The sequence below is a fragment of the Cyclopterus lumpus genome, chromosome 20 (assembly GCF_009769545.1).
Source record: "Cyclopterus lumpus isolate fCycLum1 chromosome 20, fCycLum1.pri, whole genome shotgun sequence".
Classification (NCBI taxonomy): domain Eukaryota; kingdom Metazoa; phylum Chordata; class Actinopteri; order Perciformes; family Cyclopteridae; genus Cyclopterus; species Cyclopterus lumpus.
The window spans coordinates 13,811,744-13,835,880 of record NC_046985.1 but is presented as its reverse complement, the minus strand read 5'-3'; the positions used below and the strand labels follow the sequence as shown (position 1 = coordinate 13,835,880).

General features: G+C 43.7%; 1 protein-coding gene across 1 annotated transcript in view; it reads left to right on the top strand.

The window, feature by feature from the left end:
- Nucleotides 1-24,137, top strand: part of ntng1a (netrin g1a) — an 82,959-nt gene that overhangs the window by 23,390 nt on the left and 35,432 nt on the right. Inside the window, exon 2 of the mRNA XM_034560386.1 lies at nt 12,398-13,041. Coding sequence (XP_034416277.1) covers nt 12,398-13,041 — 644 coding nt within the window. The remainder of the gene's footprint in view (nt 1-12,397; nt 13,042-24,137) is intronic.

The window sequence follows — 24,137 nt, the reverse complement described above, 5'->3', positions numbered from 1 at the left end:
CAACCTGCAACACGCTTTTCTTGATGCTTCATCATTTGCTTTAATGCTCAGAACATGAGCTGTGAAGATTCTCTCGGGCATCTCCTGAAGTATGCTTCACCCACTTCTGGCATAAATCTGAATAAAAATCTGTAGTTCTCTGTGAAATAAACATGGCAGCTTGCATGACATCCCTAATATGCATATATGTAGATATAGATTTGCATGAAAAAAGTAGAACAGAAAATCTACAGAATGAAAGCACATGAAATACAATCAATGGTCCTCCTCCTCCTCCTCCTCCTCCTCCTCCTCCTCCTCCTCCTCCTCCTCCTCAGCTCCTGCTCCTAACTTCCTGACTGAGCCCTCGCTCTTCATTGGCAAAATATGGACATGGAATACTAGCATTTACTTCGTAGTGGTTTTACAGATGTATCGTCCTGTGAGCGTTAACAAAGAGGGAAACCCGCTGACTGGTGGGTTGCAGCCTGAAGCCGAAGTGGTTCCGCTGTGTTCGGAGCCAGAAATGTCCACAGAAGTGTGTCCGGGCCTCACACACTGCTCTGTGTGAGGCCCGTTAGTTAGAGTCTCCTGGTTTAATTCATCACTGACGGAGTGCCTAATTCATCTATAATTTCAGCAGAGTGGCGTTGATTAGTTTAGTATTTCCCTCTGACCTTGTTCAAGTTTCTGATTTCCTTTTCTGTATTTTATTTATTTTTAACCTATTCCCCCCCGACCCACACACACACACACACACACACACACTCTTCTCTCATCTTTTATAATGGTGGCTCATCAAGAGCTCAGACACAATCAGCTGGCGGAGCACCCTTGACTCCCTTTTGAGGATTTTTGATTACGATGGTGGCGGATGCTTGAAGTTATTGTCGCAAGTGGAACCACTTGTGGTTCCTTGTTGCTGGCTGTGCGCTATTCCTTGAGTCTTCCTTGTTAGCTTCATGGGCCACTTCCTCTTTTAGCCCGACAGGTGGTTTCAATCAATGTGTAGAGTGTCTCCTGCTTTGGTGTATTGTTGCTTGGTGGTATTGACAAGTTTCTCAAAACTCAGTTTTACTTTGGTATGGTCATGGAGAATTCCATATTTCATAATTGTTCACAGGATTTGCGATGGCTGCCTTTGTGTTAACTGTTGTAGTGACTGTTTTCTATCGCTAGGCAACAGTTGGATTTATTTTCTGCAGTGTCAGCTGCTGATGCTATTGAGATATCAAGCTTTCTTTCATTTAAAACCTGAAAAAGAAATTTTAGGAGTTTCATAAATTTTTTTTGAAATGTCCTAAGCTGTCAAAGATCAGAGAAATATTGCCAAGTCGGTGTGTATTTGTCCATATTTTTTAGGGCTGCAACAACGAATCGATAAAATCGATTAAAATCGATAAAATCGATTAAAATCGATTATTAAAATAGTTGGGAACGAATTGCATTATCGATTCGTTGTGTCGCGCGATTATTATGCCACCCAATAAGACGCAGAGATGTTTGCGTATAAAAAATAAAAAAAGTTGAGTTGAGCGTGGAGCGGAGCAAAAAAAAAAGCTGGTAGAACAAAGACCATCGAAGAGACCCGTAACGTTGTGCGAGAACTAACTTATTTCCCCCGTGGTGAACAGCTGTTTTTACGGAGACAAGCCACGCCCCCACCCCGCGCATTTTTTTTGTCAGCTGAATCTCAACAAACCAACTACAGATTTGATGCTTAAACTAATAAGTTCTCGCCTGAAAACATCCTAAAATTACATTTCATTTGAGTATTTTCTCCTCCGCCATTGCTCCCCGTCGCTGGTGCGAAATGCATTGTGGGATATTGGCTGTCCAAAGTACGCACAAGTCTCCTCTGATGTATCCTTTGGGAAATGGGCGGATCAAGTCACATCCGTGCATTTCTACCGTGCTTTGCGAGAAGCGGACTTGATTGGAACAGTACTTGGGCTGCGACTGATGACGTTTCACAAGTCCACGAGAACACAAGTACGGACAAGAACGCATATTGAGAAACGGCCGGTGAAATTCCCCGAGCTGTGTGAGCCTACGAGTGACGTTATGAACCCAAACACCTGGGCGTTAGATGTTCCGACGTTTATGGGATGTCCACAACAAGTATAAAGCAGAACTAGTGGTTATTTATTCCGTGGTGAACGGCGGATATAACTGGTTTTACCGAGACAAGCCACGGAAACAAGCCACGCCCCCTTTTCCTGCGGTTTATAGACAAGTGCGTCTTATTTATGTACAATTTCTTTTTTCTTTAAACAATTTGCAGGTGCGGCCTATAGATAGGTGCGCTCTATAGTCCGGAATTTACGGTACCTGTTACCTGTGCATTTTCTGAATGAAGGGTTGGAAATTAATGGTTTTAAAAAAAACGTTATCCGATTAATCGATTAATCGAACAAATAATCGACAGATTAATCGATTATTAAAATAATCGTTAGTTGCAGCCCTAATATCTTTCCTTTGAAATGAATGTGTGTGTGTCTGTGTGCGCCCACTTTGCCTGTCAGTGTGTTTGAGTGTCATGATCCTGAGAGCTCTGAGAGAGGAAAAGGCCCGAGCTCCTTTTCCCAGGAGTCATCTGCCAATCATTCCCTCAGATTCCGTGGTAAGAAGAACCGGAGGGGAGGGAAGGAGACAGAGAAAGCAGAATAAACAGGGAGAAAAGGAAGAAAGCCTCCCTGTAGAATGACTAAATAGACCTTCAGTGATCTGACGGAGAGGCCTGGAGCTGAAACCCAACGACGCTCTGAACAGTTAAATATCCACACTGGGAATGCTGAGCTTTACCACGCTATTGATTTTAATCATCTCTTAAAAGCTCTGACTTAAAAAAAAAAAAAGAAAGAAAGAGAGAAAGAGAGAAAAGCCCCTAAAAAAAATAGAAATCTTGTGTCTACGTAAAGATGACGACTTGTTGGACCCACCCCTCCCCTCCCACCCCTCCCCCTTTGAGATAATCATGAGGTGTTATTTTACCCCCTGTTCTGGCCGCTGCTGACCGAGTCACCGGAGCGCTCATTAACGGGAATAGATTCTGCCTTTCACAGTGGCAACGAAGGTATCTACAGAATCAAACATGGACATTTCTACTGCTTAGTGACACATACAATTGGAAAGGCCAAGGCACGTCAATTATAAGGCACATCAATTATAGCTCCAAAAAAAAAAATTCAGTGTGTGTCGTACCTCCTTCCCCACGGACATCAGGACAGAAAGTGATCCAGCACTAATTTGTGAGGTAGCCGTATTGTTGCAGATAGGTCGGGGATTTGTTTCCTTGGGGGAGAAGCTGGGGCAGCTCCCTGCGCTGGGGTCAGCCTCCTAGCTCCTCCTAGGAGACAGTGATCCATGTCCCTCTGGAGGGCTTCTATACAGGATATGTGGTGTTATTATACCATTAAAAATAGACGTGAATGAAGGGATGGTTAAAGGGAGAGGGATGGGGAATGGGGTGGGGGGTTGATATAGCCTCTCTACCACATGATTTCGCAGCTAAGAGATGAGGGGTGATCATGGCTACGGGCTTGTTTTCAAGTCCTAATGTGCAGTGAAAAATCCTTTGCGTTATGTGACCGGACAGTTTGATTGAGAGATGCAGCATTGCAGCAGCCAGCAGATCGATTATGCCCCCGGTGCATTGGCTCATTGCAGAAATGTCATCTTAATAAACGATGAATGACACATGGAAAAAATCTTGTGATCCAGTCCCGGTTTGGTGGGGGCAGCAATGAAGCCTTTTGAACATTTTATCCTAAACTACAAAGAATATAATGTACTATATGCCCAGAGGCTTAGCAGTTTTCCTTGTATGAGTCACACTTTTATATAACAAGCATAATGATGAATCCAAATGACCAGTTCCAGACAGCACTTTACCAAAACTTATTAGCCTACTGTACTTTTTATCTTTTCAGTTTAAGTTCCTCGTGAATTAATAATGTTCATTTTTTTTTCTTTTGTAGGTTTGAATAAAGGATTGGGCTTTGATTAGAAGTGGTATACTTTTTTCTCTTTCTATTTTAATGCACTTCGACTATACCACTGGGTATTCCTTACATATTTGTGACAGATAATTCATTATTGCTAGCTATGGATCTTGTGTTAAGAAACATTGTCTAAATCCGTGATGCCCAACCAGGGAATACTCAAGCTGCTTTTGGAGGATAGAAAAAAATGATAACATAGCTTGACTAACTTAACATATTCATTACATTTAGTTATTCGTTTGGTTTTATAATATGATCACATATTGCTGTGCAGCTCTGTTACATGATTTGGGCAGAGCGTGAATAGTCGTTAGCAAGAGAGTACAGACGTCTACACAGTTTGCTCACGGCTTGCTGAACATGGATGGATAACAGTAATGGATACAAGGCTGCAGTAAATACAGAAGATACAACTAAGTGCAAGTTGAACAAGTTGAAATGGCCTCTGCCTCTCCATGTAAACATAGTGGCAGGAGTAGTTATACAATCAATTTATTTGAATTGAAATAAATATCTCAAATTTGAACTGTGAGCTGCTGCACATTGTTTAGAGCTTTCTTTTTCTTTGACCTCCTCCTGAGATGAGGATGCAGTGAATTGTACACGTCAAGCTTCATGACTACATTTTCTTAATGTAGTGCTACATTACTGTACCAATGCACTGTATTGTACATTAACCGGTGAACTTAACTGCCCGTGTTAAAGGTATACGTACTTACAGCTCTCGGCTGTAGCTCTTGATGTACTCGCCTCGCTCTTAAGCAGGGGATGGTCTGTCCTCCAGACCACGTCGCGGTGGCACCCGTTGGGGGCTCGCGCCATCATATAAAAGATAATGGAATATGAAATTGTTTTTATATCCTCTGAATGGGCAGAGGCTCTGCGTGCTCAAGGCTTTCCCCCACCATTGTTTTAAGGCTCATGAATCTCCTCAATCGGCGCCACACTGAACGCTCGGGGACATTTACACATCGCCTCGCCCCATCACCTCCCTACAGTCGGCCGGACGGCTCGCGCTGTGCTGCTTATGGCGGTTGAACGGTGCAGCGCGTTGCCTACAATCACGATTGGATTCCCCCCCCCCCCCCTCCCCCCATTCCATCCCTCCCCGCCGGTGCCATAAAACAGCATATTTTATGTGTTGGACCCTTTGAGCTGTCGGCCTGTGGAGCAACGATACTCTTTGCATATCTGTGTGGAGCACATCCCATGCCGAGACTAACTTTATAGGTTTGATTCTAACGTCCTCATTCATTATTTCACTAATCATATACTTTGTTTTTTGTCTAACCAAAAGCCCAATTATTCCATTTCCACTGACTTTTAATGAAACGGATAACAAACCATCCCATTTAACTATTAAATGATACAAATTGTTGACACACAAATTAATTAATTCAGAGCAAATGATGTAAAAGACAGATATCCATTACCAATTGAGTGTGTAAGAGAGTGCGTGTTGAAAGACTGTTAATCCTAAATCAAGGTTTAATCTCTAAACGTTTCCTTTAGCTCATTATAATCATTAATTCATGTTCTGGTGCTTTAACTTTCTTTAATGAAAGCTTACTGTAAAAACAGCTAGTATTTTCAAGAAGCTGCATTAAATCTATGCTTAAACCATGCCCGCTGTGAGACAGTTGGCAAGTTCAACCTGCTGTGTGTGTGTGTGTGTGTGTGTGTGTGTGTGTGTGTGGGTGCGTGTGATTTCAGGTCCCCCGTGGCCTTGTTGACCATGGTCCAGGACGTTTGACCTCTGGCCGACCCTGAGCCATTTGAAAATATGATTGTAATCCTTGTGAGGATTTGGCCCAGGTGTCTATTACCACTGTAATCTGTCACACTGGCATCCAATATTCATTCCACGTCCAGGTTAAGCCCCTCTTTCTGTCTGCACCACCCATCACCATGTGTGAGAGATGCAGAGAGAGAGGGAATCCAGTGAAGGTGTTGTCATGACTGGAGGGAGAGGGAGAGGGAGAGGGAGAGGGAGAGGGAGAGGGAGAGAGGGAGAGGGAGAGGGAGAGGGAGAGAGAGAGAGAGAGAGAGAGAGAGAGGGAGAGGGAGAGGGAGAGAGAGAGAGAGGGAGAGGGAGAGGGAGAGGGAGAGGGAGAGGGAGAGAGAGGGAGAGGGAGAGGGAGAGATTTTGAAATTGAGAGAGCACTGCTTCAATCAAGCCCCTGGGTCGGGGTGAAGAAATCTATTGTGGAACACAAGGTCTCATTAATGCAGCAGGGATAGCTTTAACCCCCAGCCCCCGTCACACACACACACACGCACACACACACACGCACACACACACACACACACACACACGCGCGCACACACACACCTTGCTGAGGAAAGAGAGGTATAGAAATGGAAGAGAAATGGATAGATGTAAGGAAAGGGATTATGCATGTCTGGGGAATAGGTGGGAGAAAATCTATACTCTTGATGCAATGACATGCGCACACACACACACGGCACACAGTTGTAATAGGAGTATATGTAACAAAAATATAGAAAGTATAGAAGCACTTTTTGCTTTCGCCGGCGTTGTTAATTTCTGTAAAATTTCCGCTGGTGAACTTTTGAGCAGTGTCGACTCGCCTATGAAGTGATGTCGGGGGATTGATATTTTGATATGATGGTGAATGGAGTGGCGCGTGCATCTTGCATTGACTTTGGACAGAATAGAAGATGGAGGGATGATGGATGGATGTGCAATTACAATAAACCAATATTATTTTTGCTATCATGCAATATTTGGGTACAATACATTATCTCGCACCAGTATTGTTATTGCGGGTTTCTCTTCAGGAAAACTGAGATTAAAACTGAACGCTTAAAATAATGCACAGACAGGAAGGACGACTCGTTATGCCAGCACTCTCGCCCTATTTTATCAATTTTTTGAGAATCTCCCTTAAATGTTGTGATGATGTATGGATCAACCAATTGCATGACACAATCTTTTAATCTTCAATTTCAATTCAGTTTATTTTGTATAAATTATAAATTTGCCTCAGAAGGCTTTACAACCTGTACACATACGACATCCCTGTCCCAGGACCTCACATCGGATCATCTTAGCATATCTTTTTAACCTCATGGTAAATAAAAAATACTCTCCGAACAGACTGCTTCAAAGACTAAGAGTGGGAGTGGGATTTGGAATTGATTTGAATTCATATCTAATAAACTGTCGCGTAGAGAGTGTTTCTTCCCAAACCTGCAAAGGCTGCAGCATGTGGTGGAGAAGCAATCTGTTGCTCTCATTAGGAGCTCCTGCTCTGGTATTGATATGTGTTTATAGATAAACTCCTCCAATCACTCTCCATCTGCCTGTGTGCTACAATAACAGCAAAGACCGGATTGCATGGGTGTGTTGGTCGGATGTTTGTTTGCCAGCATTGTGTGGGTCTAAAAGGCATCTAAATAAACACAACGTAATAAGCTCCTTACTTTAAATATCTTAAAGCCGAAGGAACTTTATTGGTGCCGTTCTTTGTGCGTTTTGTTCAGAAGAAAATCTCTAAAAAGAAAAATCCCTCCAACTCCTCCTCCTATCAATAGCCAGTGCTTGAAGCTGACACGATTGACAACAAACGACGATATCGACGTCGGTATCATAAATTGTGCACAATATGGGAGTAGACATCTTCACACTCGTTAACTCGTTTTCCATCTTTTTGGATTCGTTTTCCAGTCTGATTGAATCCTGTTTTGCATTCACAGATGTTATAGCAAGAACGCTACTGATTTTAAATGCTTTGACACTCTGCATCTTGATGCCAGTGCTCTTATAATCAGAATGCACTGAAGGTCCTTCTCCGTCATTTTCCACCGACGAGTTACGAGAAACAGGCGATAAATACAGTATTTAAACATTGCCTGAGTAGTGGCTATTTGTGAAAAAAAAAAAAAAAAGAAAAGGAAGCGGAAGCTTTCTTAAAAACAAATATATAACTTAAATCAAAAGGCTTTGATGTACTATTTCAGTTGCGTTGTACTTGGACTCGAAGTCCAATGTCCTGGCAGGATTTACGTTGAGTATTTAAATGTCCAGTTCAAAAGCAAACATTTAGTAGTTCATCATGCAAACAGGTACATCACGTGACACTGACACACCTACTACCTTTATCATTTCACCCAACCAGTGCTTGGTCTGGTGTTTGGTGTCCCCGGTATCAACACACCTCCTGCAGCACTTCCCAATGCCAAGCCCTCTGTGTCATATCTTTCTTTAAGTCAAAAACAAGATTGGATTGGAAATTGTATTTGTGCAGGAATGGAGGGAGAGGCAGAAAGAGGAGAAGACGCAGGGTGGATTCAATTTGCTATCTGGGTTACGAGTCCAAGACATCTGTCACACAAACGGGTTGTTTGATTGGTGGGAGACCATTTATCGCGATGGCTTGTCGGCAGATAGCAAATTTATATCCCCCCCGAGTCCCATCCTCCATGCGCGGTGACGCCGTGCCAGCCACCATCTTAAATTAAAACTAGACACGGTCAGGATCTCAGTAACTTTTGTTAACCTTTGTCCGAACAGCTTTTTACATAAAGGTTTCCTCTTTTTTAGTTGAAGTAACGGATGACTCATGTAAGAAGAAACACCTCTCGTCATTGATATGAGAGGCGGGGTGGGGGGGGGGGGGGGGGGGAATCGATGCAGCACGTGTTAGCCAGCACTGTACGGCAGTGATTCACATATTCAAGTTGAGTTATAAATCATAGGAATGTGATACATTTGCATAAAAGTAGGAAGAAGATCTCAGTGGATACAGTTAAGATGCCTTCTCTTATATCATTCTAATGGACAGCAGAGGAGCATGTGATCCTTTTTTTTTTCTCCATCTTTTAAATGTAGAATCGTTCAGATGATTAACCATTGTTACTTAAACGGTGGCAGTTACAGAGGCATAATGAAAAAACTTCAATATCCATCCAGAATTAATTTCCAAATGTTTGAGGGTTGAATTGCTTCACACAAGTGTTATGAAGGCAAATTGTTCCATCTGTTCTACATGTCCAAACGCCTCGGTTGGCAAAACCATTTCCCCGTGGCACCAAACCAGACCAATGGTGCTGGTCTGTAGAGTGCAGCGGAAAGCAGTCAATATCGCTCATTACGCACACACACACACACACGCACACACACACACACACACACACACACACACACATACACACACTCAAGCTATCTCATGGCATCACAATGTTAATAATAATCGGATTAAGCCGCTGTGTTTTGGGTGGATCGACGCCATCTCTATTAGCAGCAATGTAGCGTAACCTATCCGCATCGGCAACCTCAGCGCTGTAGCTTGCTGTAGCTCCCCCCCCCCCACCCCCCCACCGACCCGGCCACTTATCATCACACCGGGATTAATAGAATCATCTTTAGTAATTACAGAAATGCTGCGTTGCCATGCCGGTCGTTGTCAATTATTTGAACGTGTGCCGAGCCATTAATCGGCTAACAGAGCCCTCAGTGGTGGCCCCCAGTAAAAACACAGAAACTCTGCCATTGATTTTCATGAGGCCGAACTCAGCATTTCATCTCGTTTTTCTTCGGACCCGGCGAAGGTTATTGATCTTCATAAAGGCAGTATTTTGTCGTTAGCCGAGAAGCGGAGGAGACGGTAATGAAGGGTGTTTAACCTGCGTGTTCGGGGGAGCGCTGGGCGACCGGCCCAGGCTGCCGAGTGCTACATGCAGCACATTTCCAGCTGCTCGGCCGCAGGGATCGATAGGGATCCGTCTTTGTCCGATTACAGAGATGTGCTGCGAGGATGGCAGCTTGTGTGTGTGTGTGTGTGTGTGTGTGTGTGTGTGTGTGTGTGTGTGTGTGTTTTACAGTAACAGCCGATCGCCGGATTGGCCCGATTTAGATGGAAACAAAAAGCTTGACACAGCTAACACAGCTGCTCACATCAAGACACCCTCGGCTTACTTTTACTCTTCAAGCCGGAGCCATCGATGCATCTCCTATCTATAAGCTGTGATGGAAAGACAGTTGTATTTTTTATTTAATTTCAGTTGAGTCTTGTCCTTTACTTGCTTATTACCACGTTCTGCTACTTTATAATTCAACTCCATTTATCCAACAGCGACAGTTACTCTGTGGATTTTAAATTAAAAAAACGTGTATCTGATTTTGCCACAATATTAAAATGCTGCTTATGCATTTATGCCTCAGGAATAATATTCCCGGAATATTTTTATGCAACAATATACCATGTCAGGCATCACTCTGCTGTTCTGAAGTGTTTTTACTTTTGGTACTCTTTGGTCATATTAATAACATCTGTACTTGCACTTAAAGAGTAACTCAACACCAGGCTGAGGGCTGAGTTTGGCCCTCCTCTCTGGCTTAAAAGGGTGTGATTGGGTCAGTTGAGCCTGTGACCACACCCAGAAGTGATTAAACGACTGGAGGTCAACAAAGACAAGATTCTCAGGGGGTGATGAGCTACTCTTTGCTTATGATTCTGAAGGGACGACTTTTACTTGTCGTGGAGTATTTCTACATTGAAGTAATCTTAATACTAAAACTTTTACTGAAGTAAAGGATCTGAATAAAAAAGTAAGAAAAAAGCAAACTTGCAGTTGAAAAGTCTGCCCGTATGAGTGTCAGGAGATATCTGCTTCATATGAAAATGGGAAATATTACGCAACTGAAAACCTGATTTCATGGAAGAGATTTAATTAAAATAGAAATGTCTCTAACAGCATTTAATAGGATTTAGGAATACAAGGACACCCTTAGAGCAAGAATGCGCATGAGTAAGAGGACTTCTGTTGTGCAGTCAGTGTGAGGCAGTAGAAACACAGAATAATTAACAACAATTCACGGGGGCAATTAAAAGAACATGCCCTCTCCTCCAGTACACCGGCGCTCCGAGCAGAGCACTCCACCGCCATTGAGTAACAGTTTTAGGTCTCCCCCGATGAATGCACATTTACGACGAGCCACAGCAACACAAGCAGCCCTCCTGCATGCAAAGTGAGCTTTTTTGACACTGTGCGCTCCCCCTCAGCAGGCATAACTGTCACATATGAGTTATCACACATCTGTCTTTGCACCAGATGCTACACTTAATGGCACACCTAACCTCCCACCATGAGACCGTACACTAAAACCTGGGTGGAATTTTCCACTGCCAGTCGGCCCATCGCCCCCTTCAGTCTCCTCCCAGCCAGCGCTGTCCAGTGCTGGGAGAAGCCCATGGGGGACGGTCCAGACAGGATATTAATGGGACCCTCCGACAGTCACAAGGCCTGACAGAGCCCTGTTTCATTGTCACCTTGCCTTGAAAGGCGAGGAAAAACTCGCAAAGCTTATTAGCCGACTGGAGCTGTTTCTCTCTCGATCTTACATCCTGCTCCTCTCCCGGTTTCCTCGCCACGTTGCCACACACACACACACACACACACACACGGGCACACACACACACAGGCACACACACAGGGTGACATCTCCCACCTAATCAAGTAGTGGATTATCTTGTCCTGATAAATTGGAGCTTGTAGCACTTGAAAGGTCCTCTTGGAGGAGTGCCTCCTCCCCCTGACAGCTAGATGGAGCCCCGAGGGAGAAAGGAGAGAACATCAGCTGGTAATGATTTGTGGTAAATCGGACAAATGTTTTTGGAAAGACCTCTTTCAGGCACGAGACGTGAGGAATTTAAAGTGAGGAATTTAAACTAAAAAAAAAAAGGAATTCAAATTTGGACACGAGGGATTCAAATAGACGTCTCGTTTGCCTTTGAAATGATTAAACGGTCCGAAAGGTTGGACAACCTGTGAAGAGGGAATGGGCTCAGTGTTAATGAGTCAAGTTTGGGGGGGTGGGGGGGGGGGAAACAAAATGGTACAAGAGCAACTCAGATAAAAGTATGACACCGTTTCTTTTCCCCCACAATGCAGTTCATTTGATCAAATCACACCAAATGAATTTGCGCTCCTCTGGGCCACTTGACACGTGCAGCACGCTACTCCTGTGATTCCAACATGTTCGAAGAAAATACATCTTATGTTCAGTACTGGGAGTGATGTGACATTTGTAGTGACATGGTGTAATGCAAGAGAGAGGAAGCGGAGGTGTTGCGTACTCTTTAAAGATGGATTTGCAAACCATGAATGATGCTACGTGGCTTCAAATATTAATAAATGACTGCACACCACGCTCCAGCAGAGTGCACACGATGCACACGATGCCCTGCGTGTGATTGAGCTGCAGACTTCACGCATCCCTAAAGACGTGGTGGTATAACATGAGAGATGCAGCGCCATTCTTACCTTGAGTTCTTTTTCACAATCAACGCCATTTGTTGTTTCCTCGCCAAGACTAAGCTAACCTTCCAATTCTGTGTCATCCTCCCTCTCTGTGGCGTTTCCTCTGCACTCTTTCTCTCTCTGTGCAGGAGAACCCCTACATGTGTAATAATGAATGTGACGCCAGCACGGAGGAACTCGCCCACCCTCCAGAGCTCATGTTTGACGTCGAGGGCCGCAACCCCACGACCTTCTGGCAGTCCTCGTCTTGGAAGAAGTACCCGAAGGCCCTCCTGGTCAACATCACGATTTCTTGGAACAAGACCATCGAGCTGACCGACGACATCGTCCTCACCTTTGAGTCAGGCCGGCCCGAGCAGATGGTGCTCGAAAAGTCGCTGGATTACGGGCGGACCTGGCAGCCCTACCAGTTCTATGCCACGGACTGCCTGGACGCCTTCACCATGGAGCCCAAGACTGTGCAGGACCTGACTCAGCACACCCTGCTGGACATCATCTGCACCGAGGACTACTCCCGAGGTTATGTGTGGAAGTACGATAAAACCGTGCGCTTTGAGATCAAGGACCGCTTTGCTCTGTTTGCTGGGCCTCGACTCCACAACATGGCTTCGCTCTACGGCCAACTAGACACTACCAAGAACCTGCGGGACTTCTTTACCATCACAGACCTGAGGATCCGTCTGCTGCGGCCCGCGACCGGAGCTACGATGGTGGACGAGAACAACCTCTCCAGATACTTCTATGCCATTTCCGACATCAAAGTCCAGGGCAGGTAAGAATTGAACTGAATTGTTCTTAAATCATGCCGTGTAGGCGGTAAAGCAGGCAACCTCAGCACCCCAGACACCTAGTCCCATGTGTGTCAATTGGTTTTGGAAATTTAATGAATTCAAAACTTGTAAGGGAATTTGAACCAATGGACTAAAGTGGGACCAATAGGGGTTCAACATAACATTTTAATTCTGGGGTGCCATACCGGGTTAATCCAGCTTGGACTTCCTCAGTGGTTGTCTGTCGGTTTATTGCAGTAACAGCACAGCTACCCAATAGTGAAGAAAAATGTGTTCACCGTTGCCATTCTTTCCAATTAGGCAGCGGATCCATAATGATGTGAGGAGTTCACCCCGTTGTCAGCGTGTCTTAATTTACCAAGCTCCTTTACGGCTTGCTGAAACACTCCGTTTTGGACACCAAATTCACTCAGCTGTCTATTAGCCCGTGGAAGATTTTGGAGGTAGCATTTAAGCCGTCAGGTCACATTGTAATTAGTGGTTTGATTTACGGGGGCCACAGAGGGTCATATAACACAAAAGCAAAAAACGCCATTATACTGTGAGAGGAAAGGTCGTCCGAAAGCTTCCCCCGTTTCATGACGCTACTACAAGAGTCTCTAGGGCATCGACTTAAGTGGGTCTGTTTTACACTGTGTGGTTTTTCAATTTAACAGATGCGAATATGGCTGTAGGGGTGAAAGAAGGAAGATTTAATTACTCTTGTTTTGCTTTTCACACATTAGAGGCTTGCAGGGGAGAGGAGCAGAGTAGTGGAACGTCACAACAATTCAAAGTCGGGAGGATGACATGCTCAGTCCCAGCATCGTTTGTTCCAACTAACCACTGTGGTTTTGTAAAAGAAAATCAATAAAATCAAACTTCTCAGCTGAGTGCAAGGATTAGCATCAGGCAACAATTAAAGAACCTCAATGGTTGTCATTCTCATGCGCCACTGGCTATAATCGTACTGTAACAATATGTTTGTTTGCTGTGACATTATTTCCATGAGTATTGTCAAAATGTCTTCAAGCTATTTAATGAATTTCTAATTTGTTTGTTTCCTCAATATGCCTTTTAAAATGGAGTACAGTCATTCTGCAGAGTGTACACATGTCTCTGACGCTCTTTAAATGGGCAGGTACCCTCGAGCACAATGACGATGATAATGAATGCCTCGCTCAGAAATTGAATTTTTGACTTTTCTCATGATTGAGAAGGTCATTCGTCGAAAAAAATAACTGGAGGGAATTTACTAAAACTAAAGAGTCGGGGCACCCATTCAACACTCGGAAAAAAGAGAGGGCGGGGCTGTCACAGGCGGCGATTATTTATTCTATCTGACTAATCATGACCAAACTCATACATCCCTCTGGGGCTGAGGATTTGAGCAATGAATGCGCGCCACCAATCGTGGCCGCTGTCGTTTACCAGCCCGCCGCTTTCGGAGTGACGCCCGCCTAAGAAATTCTCCCTACTGTTTACCAAAGGTAACACACAGTTCAGCCGTAATGAGATACACTCTACACAGAGAAGCTTCACTCTCAACCAACCAGCTTCACTCCCCCCCCCCTCCCCCATGGCGAATCACTGCTGAGCCCCTTTCTCCATGCGTCGTACACGAGACATAAGCTCCTTAACCCCCGGAATACAGTTGTGTGAGACTCGGCGGGGACGATTTTGCAGGGGCAGCGAGGTTGAATCTGGCATCTTTCGCTGTGCTGGACTCGGCTGCCATCCAGTCGGGAGTGAGAGTGGGGGGGGGGGGGAATACAGTAGGAGAGCCCGCAGATTTTCTGCCCTTGCCATAACAGCGCGAGAAAGACAAAGAAAGGAACTTAAGCTCTTCGCCAAAGTAGGTCAACCTAGAAATTATAGAAAAGGGAAAAGGAAGGACTAGACTTTGTATCTGTTACTTGGAGCTGAAGTTGCTACAGGGAAGCCAGAGGTGTCATGTCATGCATGGCCATATCCTATTTTGGTTGATTACGAGAGGGGACCGGACTTAAAGCACTAGGGAGGGGGGGGGGAGAATAAATCGATTGTGAAGAATTTCAGATCAAACCGAGCATGGAGCCGTTAGATGGATGTGAACAATGCGTACTTGCCCGGTGACTTAAATTAATTTGACACCCTCTCCATGTTATTGTCTCAGCAGTGCGAAATGGGCGTGTGGAGAGAGTAAGTGTTGGGAGGATTTTCTAATTATCTACTGTATGACTTTGGCATAATTTCCAGGCCTCTCTCTTTCTACGTGCTTTACAGTAACTAGCAATTTGCTCAACTGTCTCTCCCCCCAACCCACCTCAGTTCGCTCGATCTCCTCTCCTTCCTCCTCCTCCCTGCCGCCTGTGATCAATACAGTGTAATTAAAGCTGGACAGGATTCAGGCTACTAACGGATCTCTCTCTGGCTCTCAGCTTCTCTTTTTCGGCCTCTGTTCCCCCGCTCCCCGTCTGGCTCTGTTTCTCCTGTGCAGAGTCAACTTGTCTCTGAAGGGGCTCTCGGCCACTGCCTTGAATCATATACAAAGACCCGGCCCCATTCTATTCCTGTAAAGCCCCCCAAGGGATAAACGCCAACTACATACCCGCGGAAAACACAACCCACCACGTACACCTAAAAGCTGTAGGTGGCACTACTTTCATATCATGCCACTGTGATGTTTTGTAATTGCCAAAACTGACAATAACAAACCTTTTTTATGGCCTAAATTCAATTCAATTCAATTCAGTTTATTTTGTATAGCCCAATATCACAAATTACCAATTTGCCTCAGAGGGCTTTACAATCTGTACACTACGACATCCCTGTCCCAGGACCTCACATCGGATCAGGAACAACTCCCCAAAAATAACCTTTCACAGGGAAAAAAGGGAAGAAACCTTCAGGAGAGCAACAGAGGAGGATCCCTCTCCCCAGATGGACAGACGCAATAGATGTCATGTGTACAGAATGAACAGCATTACAGAGTTACATAAACACAATACATGAATATGACAATGTATGATTGGACCTCCACAACCCATGAATGGACCTCCACAAATACATACCTTCCCAATCTGGCAACAGTTCCAAACCTGTTCCTCGCTGTCAGTGAATGACAAAATAATATAATCCCCATATCTGGAACTAAAATTTCTTCCCTGTTTGCGTACGGCGACAAAAAGAAGATTGGGAGAAGTAACGTTTGTTTCCCCACGATGCCCTTGAGCCTGTGGGAGTTGTGGTTCTTTTTCCAAAGCATATACAGTATGTGGTGCGGGGCGTTATCAGGCAAGGTCAGAAACAACCTCAAGGGTTCACAGTCACTTTAGCTGCAGGGTGGTCAGGAGATTCACTTGAAAGGGCCAATTGGTCATTAGATGCACCAACCTTTTTCTTCCGGTTTGGATTCCGCCTCACGGAAGCTAAATGCCTTCGGCAGCAGTAAGATGCTAACATTGGGCTGTAAACTAACGTCACCATGGTCGCATGAATGCGAGTAAACGCAACGAGTCTGTGAAAGCGTCTAGTCGGTGTGATTACGTTTTGTAGTCTCATTTAGCCACTTTCTGTTTTTTAAGATATGTAAAAGCTTCAAGATTCTCAAGGAGCTTTTTACTGATATATTCTATATTGTAGAATACATAGTTTGATTCTCTTAAGCTTGCGTTACCCTACATACCCAATTTCAGGCATCAAACCCAAAAACGAGAGGACCTGAAAGTGTAAAAATGCCAACTCGTTTCTGGGTTTTAGGACTCACTCCTGCAGCACTCTATGGGGGAATCTAATGATATAGTGTGTCATGTTTTTAAGCAGAATATTTTTTTTCTAAGCTAAACCATCTGCTGGCTGGAGCTTCATTCATAGCGTACAGACACTAGAATGCTATTGATCCTCTAATCCTACTCTTGTTCAGAAAGCAAAGTGTCAAACTTCTTCCTTGAAGCATCCCGACTCCTCTGTCACATTAGTGGGTTGTAGTTGTGCGCCGTGATATCAGAAGGTACGACAAAGCAGAGCTTTCACCAGAGGCACACGCAAATAAAACAGATGCAAGAGATTAGACCGTTGCGCTCTCCCACAGTGCACGGGTCATACTAGTGTGTATTCTAATTGCTGTTTAGTTCAGTGCATGTGTGCTTTGGATGCAGCTGTTTCAACTACAGATCAGCAATTTGGTGAGTGATGGCTCTATCGGATCTCCCCTCAGGGAGGAACAAACAAGAAGTCAATCTGCCTTTTTTTCCCAGTGCTTGGCTTGCTCTTAGGCCTGCCTGTAGTCGACAGATAATCTATTTGTGCTAATTTCATGTTTCTCCCTGCCCACTTCCCCCTTAAATAAGTCATTCCACTTGTCTACCCTCCTTAGTCTCTCTCTCTCTCTCTCTTCCACCATAAGCATCTATTTACCTTCCGCTGTGCTCTGCATTTCAGCTTTAAAAAAAGAACAAATCAGCATTCTGCATTAGTCATCGTGTGGGAGAACGTCACGTTTGTGGGCCGAGCCGAAAGGTTCAGACAACTTGGAGACCATCTGTTGGCGTCCACGCCACATGTTAGTTTAATGGGGGTTATTAAACGACCTACAGCCTTTTGTTAGTCCAGCAAAAATGACTTAATGGAGGTATTTGAGCATCAAAGAGGCTGTGAGTCAATTAGTCAAATCTATGTATTTGCCATATTTGCTTTATGAAGACGGGAATGGAAGTGACGCATCCAGAGATGACTCATGGTTGCCACTCAAAGGCCAGAGATGTAGAGCGGTTGTCATCATGCACCCGGTTCATTCGGCCCCCAGTTGTCAATCTGTCACGTCGCCGTTCACACACTGTTCCGGCAATGATGACATCAGCTATGTAGGGAAATATTTCCCTCAGAAAATATTATATATTTACATGGAAAACTATGGTAATAAAAAAAAGATAATAATTGTAGTTTCTTAATTAAATGTACTTTGTCACTCTCCATCACTGCTTTTTAGCACATACATTACCAAAACCGTTTACGTTTATTGTTGTGTTTATTTTGACAATCGCTTCATACTGTCTGATTGTAGCGAGACTCCTTCTCTGAGTGATTTATATCACACACACACTGTAAAAATGAAAATGTTCCGTGACTTGAGTCCATCCCGCGACCCGTTTGCCTTCTCCCCTCTCTGCTCTTGTTCATCTCAAGTGTGCACAGAAATGTGCCTCTTATTTATTTCTGGTTCAGTTTGAAGCCGTGAGCTGCCTTCCTCCTCTATTGGTCTACTGGGAGAGGAAGCATAGGATGGTTTATTAACTGGTGACCTCTACTTTGCAACTGAAATACACTCACTGCTCTCAGTGAAGGTTCATGGTTACCTGTCAAGACGTCGAGTCTTCATTTGAAGATTGTATTCAGCTTTGACTGGAATTACTTGAGACATTTGTCCTGAATAGGCATTTGCCTGCTTGGTTGATATCACTGAAGGGTCACAAACCTTTTCTTTTACTCCATCTCCAAACAGTCCCGGCTGTCTTCGTTTCCTTTGTCACTTTCTGACTTCTTCCATCGACACCCGTATCACCTGTCACTCTTGACTTCTGTCAAGGCCATTTCTCCACCTCTCTACCTTTTTGATCCTCCTGCTTTGGTTCCCCCGTATAGCTGGCGCCTTCCCTGATTAAGTCTACCAGGCTGAGGAGCTTTTTTTTCAGTTGGGTCAGAAACTTTTTTCTCACCCTGTTCCTAAATTGTGGAAGTGCCTGCTTGATACGACATTTTAAGATGCACAAAAGTGCCAGTTTTTTGGGTTCAACCTCCAGCTGCAGAGAAGCATAGGCAAGCTGGTGGAGAGAAAAAATATCTGCAAAGAAAACAAAACACCCTAATATGATTTATTAGTTCCATTTGTCCTTGTAGAGTTTGGACCGGCCTCTAACACCTGCAGTGCCCTTACTGTCCTCGTACAGATCCAGCCTTGACTTCCAACTTTTTGAAATGCTTGCAATGAGAACAATAATGTATAATTTGTTTCCAGGGATCTACTTGCGTCGAGCATTATCACTCACAACCATTTACTCCAACATGTCCCCACCTAGGCAGCTGTGGTGGGTGTGATTCTGTGTCAGGCGGTATTAACATGGAAGCTGGTCCCCCTTGTGCAAATAATTGGATATTCCCAGCTGCAAAGACCTCCCCGAGCAGTACACATGTGAACCGCAAAGGTAAAAAAGAAAGCGTATGAGTAGAGGGGCGGATTTGAAAAATATGTGATCGGCGGAGCCAGAATATGAGGTGCATGGCGTTGGCAGCAGTTGAGCGTAGTGCGTCATAACCAGAGGCCACAGCTGCCTGTGACCAGTCTTCTGCATATGGCTGCTGGCAAGATCGGCCACCGTCGCCACGTCTGTGTCCTTTATGGCAATGTACAAACATGGGGTTTATTTCTGGATGGTGGGACAAAAATAATCTGCCTGACGATGTTTTTCCTGTCAATCAAACTTTGGTACAGATCATTAATTGACTAACAGCAAGGAGAGAGGCCACATGTGTGTCCATGCCAGCAGCCTGGCTCTGTGGATGGCAATGTCAGCCCGCCGGTCCACCACTTTGGTCACTTTTGAATGGATTATCAAGTTGGTACAGATATCCATGGAGTACTAATGACGTTCCCTTCAGCCGCAGCTGTACTTTGTTTGTCACGATACAATATGTCATGATTTATTGCAATTCGATACAATACTTTTTTTAATCAAAATGTAAAAATAGAGCTGAAAATACAACTTGGACCCCCTGGATAGAAAACTACTTCAAAAGGTATGTGCATTCCACCATCACACCGGATAAAAAAGAAAAAAGGTATATCGCTACTGGTCGCGGACATATCGATACACTATCATTAATTGCGATAGTCAGCTAGATTGATATTTTTGCACGGCCCTAAAATATAAATTAACTTTATAGAAGAAGGGAGACTTACTGTTGGCTACAATCCTTAAGACTACAATAATTGTCTCTATTTCCTTCCAACAGCGTTTTTAATCAGGCCGTGGTAGCGTTGCTCTTTAGCCTTTGACCAGGTTTGAACTCGGTGCTGTTCAGCTGTAAAAGGCCCACAGGGTCACACCGAGGCCTTAGTTACATTAGCGTCTCTGGTTGAATTACAGTGATTTTATATCTAAAGAGTAACACATCGTTTCCTGAAAGATGTTTGGCATGTACCTGCCTGAGCACTTAGAATATGTCTGAAATGTGACGCAATATTCTGCATTTTCAGCCTATTGGTTTACTTTGTAATTAAATTCCTTATCAAGATGTAATGTTCTAAGTTGTATGCCATTATCTAGTGCACTTTTTGTCCTAAGGTGCACAATAAAAATCGAGCTTTAGAAGGGGATGTAGCGTAACCCAAGGCGTAAACAGCACAGATAATGCAATTAATCAGGAAAGTTAAATTGCATTTAATTTTCTTCTCCAGGAGAGTAGCATGTCTCACAGAGGAGCTATTAATTCAGCCACTTTTGTCAAATTTAGTTGAAAGGTGATATGGTATTTCTGTAGAATTAAGGTATATAATACCCACATGGGGTTTAAATGCATTAAAGAGCAAAAAAAAGCTCAAAATATATAGAAATAAATCAAGGCTGCACATTATCTGTTGGACGAGTAATAATTCATACCCTATGCAATGATTAAAAAAACGTGCAACAAAAAGGGACAAACACGTATCCAAAGGGTGTTGCTGCAGTCTGGATCAAAATATCACTTGGTTGAATTTTTAATGTGTTTGGTTGCAGCTCACAAAAACAAACGTCATTATTTTTGTTCAAGGCCATCTGTCTGTGTAGCACATTTTATTTATCCTGTGTCTTCAGAAGGTGAATATGAGTGCGAGTGCTAAAGTGGACTTTTGAGTCCCAGAATATTTCCACGTATAAGCCAGCGTTTTCCAAGCACAGAGCTTTCTCACTGCTTTTCAAAAAGCTCCCCTGTCTCTCCCCATGCTTGCTGTGATAAAGGAGGCTGCCCATAGAAACCACTGTAGGCGTACAGTAGTTGTGTGAGCAAAGGCATGCAGGTGAAAGTGGCAGTCTTTGCTTTTGAAATACATAAAGCTGTAATTTAAAAATACAAATGTTTACTGCAATGAAAATGTATACAAGTAACACTTTCTAAACACAAATGTCATTCCTTTATAATAATAGCAGCAGTCTTCTTTGAAACTAACAATGATTGCACCTATCAGTTATTTGTTTTTACAAATACAGCTGAGAATGTTTTTTTTTCTTTAGCTAAAATAGAGATAATCAGAAGCCATTTTTTTGTAAACAAATGAATGCAAGTATGAATATATTTATATTTAACCAAAAGGGCGAATAAAACCTTTCCCTGAAAAGATTTTCAATGCAATTTGTATATTTTAAATCCTGTCTTTTTTTAACATCTATGTTATGCTAGCTTGCAGTGTTTCTCTCCATTGCCTTCGTGGGAGCATTGCTATGCTTCTGAATAGCGTCACATAGCGTATCGTAATAAACTCAATGGGAAACCAGTCATTAAAATCAAAGTGTCCAAAGGATCCACGAGAAAAAAGGATGTGTTGAAATTCAAAAAGTTTCATATTCACTTTCTTCTGATGTTGGTATTTCCCAGTGACGACTGACATAGAAAACAAATCCCTGCTACAGTGTAAACGGTACAGAGCAGCTCAGTTATGAGATAAAATCAAGTACACTGAGAGCTTTATGTACAAATAAAATCCAGCGACTAGCAGCAGTGTCACTGACATTGAACCCCCCAGACGGTGGACAAGCCAATCCCTTACTATTTATCACAGGCTAGAGGAATCGACCGAGTCCAGAGATATGAGGAGCACAGCTACAAGTGACATGAAGATTTCTATCAGTGGAGCAGAGGACAGGAGGCGCGTCGCCTCGACAGATCCCTTTCCCGTTCTCAGGAATGAAGCAGCATCCATTTTTCACTTCAGAAGGCAACGTTTACTCTTCAACTTGATACACTTGTTTTCTTATGGAGGGCTGCATCGCTGATAATACAGATATTATATTCTGTGCATTGATTTCTCTCCCACTGGGTTCCACGTTATTAGTAGCTGCACACACACACAACAAATTGGAACGTCATGGACTAGAAGGCACTGTTGATGTGCCCTGCATGACAACTCACGCTTCACTGGCTCATATAGAATACGGTCATATACAGCCTTTCTGCGACTTAGGCTTTTGTGTGTGTGTGTGTGTGTAAATGGCCTTGCATTCATGCATGTGTGCATATCCTCCAGGCAATATCCATCCCTTATTTGAACCATAAATCCAAATCTAGTTCAGCGGGAATTCAATCTAAAATCCCAACATACACACACATAAAGATAATACAGGCAGCATCTCTGATTCCCGTCATGATCCATACAGTAATACTCCGTGGAAACCAAATGATTAATTACTTACTGTTTACTATGACGGTACATTAAAATCATAACAATCTCAAATAGGGTACAATGAGACATTTTCCCATCTGATTCCTCATAAAGCCTTTTTATATCCAAGCTAAAGGAGCCACTTTCCTTCCATTGTGCCTGGAAAGGGGTCTCCGGCACACAGAAACCAGCCACATCGGAGGCATTTCTCTCTTCCTCACTGTCGACAGAGCACATTCAACATTCATGGGGTGACCCATTTCGTTAATGGAGAGGCCTTTTTTCCCCCGACGCGTCTTCCCCCTGTCGTTGTCGGCTACAGCTGCCCTCATAATGGGCCCTCCTGTCAGGGATTCGTGACTAATCCCCTCATTGACCTCTCCTTCACTTGCAGCCAACCCACCACCACGCTGATGAGTTGGTAACTGGTAGAGTGGGGGAGATGTTGGCAACACTTGTAAAGTCAACGCCATCTGGAACAGTTGTTTTCTGTGAAAGAAAAAACAAAAAGAGACCAAAAAGGAGTTTAAAGGAGGTTAAACATTGGACCTAAATGTACCAGGTGGCACAAAACTCACAACTACGGATGAATGATAATGCTGCTCATTATCTGTTGGACGTGTAAATATGCAGACCCAAAACTGGCCCAAAACATTGTGGTTTAACCAAGTGGGTGCATTACACTAACCATGGCCTATTTGCCATCACCACAATATATTCCTAACCATATAGTTTTTACAATATCTACGAGTTAGATATTGTAGAAAGCGAGAGATTAAAACATGTTGGCATTGGGTGTACAAAGAAAATCAAAAGGAAAAATCCAGGGTTTTGCAGAATTGTCCAATACTGATGTTATTGTTTGAGTATATGATTACTCTATGTGCAATATGGCAATCTCCTTCTCTCATTTATGTTTGGCCTCTACTATTTTGTATCTGCTGTAATGTTTTATGGAAGAGTTCCTAGCTATGATCTTGAAAATAATGTGATGAGTTATTTTTGGTAAAGTAATATATAATAAAACTTCCCCCCCAAAAAAAGTTGGGATGGGTGACATAAGAAGAGAGCCTCGACACTGAAGGAAACACCATATGGCAGTATTTCCACAATTATAAGCTGAAGCAGATATTACCAACAGAGGGAGAAGAGTTGAAAGCGTCAACATATTGCTCCCGTTTGTTTAATTCACCTTGTGTGCACACAAACACAGAACCCCCCCCCCCACCCACACACACACACACACACACACACACACGCAGTGACATCGCGGATGTGGTAAGATCCCAAAGCTCCCCAAGCGCGATATTTGATTTTGATCCGAAGACGACGGGGAGTAATGAATAAAAACGGCTTGATAATGGGATCATTGAGTCATGAAAAGCGATTCTGAGCGAGTTATCTTTTTGGGAGGGCCGGTGAATGCAGACGCTCATTATGTTACGGCCATCCGACGGCGCTTTAGCCTTCAAGCAGAACAGGAGCACATAATGGGAGCTGCACCTGACAAAAGAGGGGAAGAATAACAGTCGAACAAAGAAGAGGTGTTGTTCGGAAATATTCCGCAACTTTCCAACTTGATGGAGCACGATTGCTCCAGTGGTGATGGATGTTCGGTGACGGCTGACATGAGAAGGATTATGATGCTAGATGGTGCTGATTGGAGAGTCTGAGCCAATAGGTCTACAAATTAGTCATTGTCTG